Source organism: Orycteropus afer, unplaced genomic scaffold (assembly GCF_000298275.1).
Source record: "Orycteropus afer afer isolate SDZICR_OR568_19922 unplaced genomic scaffold, OryAfe1.0 scaffold00334, whole genome shotgun sequence".
NCBI classification, from domain to species: domain Eukaryota; kingdom Metazoa; phylum Chordata; class Mammalia; order Tubulidentata; family Orycteropodidae; genus Orycteropus; species Orycteropus afer.
In genome coordinates, this window is record NW_006921921.1 from 73,478 (window position 1) to 77,251 (window position 3,774).

At 40.9% G+C, this 3,774-nt stretch overlaps 1 protein-coding gene across 1 annotated transcript in view; it reads right to left on the reverse strand.

Annotated features, from left to right (window-relative positions):
• Positions 1 to 3,324, reverse strand: part of WASHC3 (WASH complex subunit 3) — a gene marked incomplete at its 3' end in the record, with an annotated part of 26,881 nt that extends 23,557 nt beyond the window's left edge. Inside the window, exons 1-2 of the mRNA XM_007952400.2 lie at positions 3,274 to 3,324; positions 2,194 to 2,292 (exon numbers count right to left, since the gene is read on the reverse strand). Of these exons, the coding sequence (XP_007950591.2) occupies positions 2,194 to 2,292; positions 3,274 to 3,324 (150 nt within the window). The remainder of the gene's footprint in view (positions 1 to 2,193; positions 2,293 to 3,273) is intronic.
• Positions 3,325 to 3,774: the final 450 nt, after the last annotated feature.

Consider the following 3,774-nt stretch of genomic DNA (forward strand, 5'->3'; position numbering starts at 1 on the left):
GGGTTTGAACCGCCAGCCTTCTGGTTAGCAGTCAAGTGCTATAGCCACTATGCTACCAGAGCTCCTAAACAAGGGCTACTGGTCTAAAATATACTCTTAATACATTAAAAATCATTTCAAAATATGATATTGATCTGACCTAGGGATAAAATGGCACTTTATATTTGAATCCATACATCTTCGGAATTTATCATATCAAAAAGACATTACATCAAATGTATATAACATAGCAAAATTAATCTTAAAAATTGATTTTGAAATAGCTATAAAGTACTGCATGTTCTCAAATGTAAGCATGTAAGCATAAAATAAAAAATGATGCAAACAAACTTCTTTTTCAGATAAGAAGGTATAATATAACAGAGCACTGAGATATTTTTGGTTTTTTGGGTTAATAATTCCAGAGATAGAATACCAGCTTTGTTACTTTCTAGCTGTGTGACTGCAGGCAAGTTATACAGCAGCTAGTGATAAGTGAATGAATGACCAAGCAAATGATTTAAACCTCTCTGCAGCTCAGTTTCTGTACCTATAAAACTGGGATAACTGAATCTCTCTCAGATGGCTGGGCTGTGATGGTTACCACATAAAGCACTAAATACAATGTCTAGTACAGAGTAATCACACAGTAAACATTAGTTACTGTCATCATACTGAGCAAACACAGTCTATCACTGACATAATCATCCAAAGCACTAAAATGTGAATTGTAAAATATGATTTAGAATCAACCCTAGGTTATTATCCTTAAAGGAGAAAAAGGCAAATAAACTTCATGAGGTTTTCATCAACAAACTTTTTCCTAGAGTTCAAGGAAGAACTAGGAAATAGTGATATAGCCAACAAAGTTATGGGAGAATTTGAGAGAGGAACAGATGGGGGCAACTGGTGAAGCATTATGCTTAAAAGCAATTAGTCAAAAAAAGACAATTATTGTTATCTTTGCTCTAGTTGCCAAATGGAAATCACCCTTTAGGTTCTGAAAATTATTAGGCACTACAAAGCTCGATCAAGTTGCTGTCATATGAATGTTTGCTTCTTGTTTTGTTGTTGTGTATTTTATTTGCTAACATGGTGATGAAGAGTATAAGGATGGATGGAGCATCTATCTGCTCCTCTCTGCTAACAATCCTGGGATATCCCCTCCCCAGATACTTCACTCTACTCTGATGTAAAAAGTGAAGGCTCCATCTTTGGCTTACTGCTTTTTATTCAGTCAATTTTATCTCCCATTTAGAAAAGCCCAGTACAAGATAATGTTCATGGGTGCAATCATCTAGTTTCTGGGTCTACTATCAGATAAAACATTTCATTGATGCCCTGAATTATCATATATTTTACTTTCTTTTGTCTTAATGAGAAGGCAAAGAGATTCTGGTAAGTAGACAAAAATAATAGCAAGAATCTTACTCACGGAATAGTTTTCTATCTCCATGAAAATTTTAATAACACATATAACCAACACTCTACTTGCTAAAGTTATACCTTATATGAAACAGAATGAACTCCACACTGTTTATTCAAACAACCTAATTATCTAAGCCCAAGGAATTATCTAAGCCCCATGACTTACCTCTTTCTTCTTTCTTAAACTCAATTTCAACCAATGTTTCAAATTTGCCCTTCCCCTTCTATTTTTTTTTTTTTTTAAGAGACAAGGATCTCTGGATCTGGTACCTAATCCTTAATCTGGTACTTAATCCTCACTTATGAGTTATTCACAGAATATTTTTATTTCCATAATGATATTTGATGCCACAGTTAAGTTCCCAGGCTACCTCTTCAAGGCATCTTTTGGATTAAGGAATGTAAAATAATTTCAATATAAACTGAAACAATATATACTTAAAAATGTCAATCTCTGGGATAAGAGAACATATAACAAATTTTAAACTCAAAAGTGTTTTGAACTGTGAAATCTTTGAATTCCTTTTATTCTCTTTAATCATACTAAACCTGACTGAACTCTCTCACAAAGGCCTTCAACACACTAATTCAGCAGAGGTAGAGTGCAAGATATACCCTAACATAATCTAAGAGGTTTTAAGGTAACTATTACAACTGGGTGACAAGAGCCATGGTATTTGAACAAAGAGGCTGATTCTTCATAAACTCCATTTGCTATCATCAAAAAACAAAACAAAACAAAAAAGCCATTTCTAGGCTACCCTATTAAGTCATCACAGGACCTACCTCCTCACAAACAGTAGAAAAGTGGTTGAGGAACTGTACTGTGTGCACCACAAATTGGTTAAGAAACGCCACCGTTCTTTTCTGTTGAATAGCTGGCACCTGTGTTATGTAAAAACAAACATGATTCGTACAGAATTAAGGTACACCGTGCAATTCCATTGATACATGGGCATAGTAACAGTGCGTCTTGCCGTGTGATATGAGGTTCTTAAAAGTACTGAGAATCGTCATTAATTTGCTTTCCTAAACTGTGAGGTGGGGTGTCCGAAGATGGCAAAAGCTAAAGAGAAGCCTGAGAACTGACTCTGGATTCACAAATTTTGCGAGGTTTGTGGCATCAAACACAAACGCACAAAAATACTCCGGGGCTGAATCAAAGAGGTAGATTAACTGGTCTCACCCAACCGGCCCAAGTCTCCAGCGGATCATCCCGGGCATAGAGACACGTGACCCAGGAAGGGACTGCTTAACTAACACACTGCCATCGAGTCGGACCCGACTTATAGCGACCCCTCCTTGGGTTTCCGAGGCAATATCACTAACTAGGGAAGTAGATTGCCTAAGTTTCCTTCCCAGGAGCGGCTGGTGGGTTTGAACCGCCAGCCTTCTGGTTAGCAGTCAAATGACTTAGGTACTACGCCGCCAGAGCTCCTAAAGGACTGTTGTTGTTGTTGTTGTTGTTGTTATGTGCCGTCGAGTCGGCCCCGACTCATAGCGACCCCTCCTTGGGTTTCCGAGGCAGTATCACTACGGAAGTAGGATTGCCCAACCTTCCTTCCGAGGAGTGGCTGGTGGGTTTGAACCGCCAGCCTTCTGGTTAGCAGTCAAGTGCTTTAGCCACTATGCTACCAGAGCTCCCAAAGGACTGCTAAGGGAGGCAAAATAAACCCTTAATCAGCTGAGAAATCCCTTTTCAAACTGAAAGATGGGGTCTCCCTCTCGAGGCCAGTAGAAGAGGGGCCCGGGGACGGGGACAGGGACAGGATGGGACATGTAGAGGCTGGGTCTCTCAGGAAACCTGTCATCCCTTCCTCGTCCTCCTCCCCGGGCTCAGAAAGTTCAACTACGTCTTTTACAAACCTTGGTCAGGTCTATGCCCGACCCCATGAGAGGAAGCCCATCCTCATCCATCTCCTCATCGGGCGGGGGGACCCAGGGCTCTCTCACAGACCCCTCCCAGACAGGGCCCGCCCAACCCGGTAAGAACATCCAAACTCCGCCCCAAGTCCACGTTTCCGGGAACCTTCCCGCCGGAAGGAAATGCCTCCGCTCGCCAATCACTCGGCGACTCTTCGCGAGCCCGCCCCTGCGCTCGGCATTCTGGGATTTGTAGTTCTAGTTCCGGATTATGACGCCGACCTGGAAGGAGGCTGTGGTTTTGGTGGTAAAATCTTAAAAAGGTAGCTGGAAAAAAAAATCAAGATTTGCATCTTTGGAGGTTAGCCCTGCCTAGGCAAGTCTATTATTCGTTAAGCAAATACAGTTTTTATTTTCTTTTTACTTTGGTAGGCCCTGTGGGGAATGCAAAGATTGAGTCAAGTGGAGCTTGCTGCAAGTGAGCGGCTTATGCTGTGAAGGAAA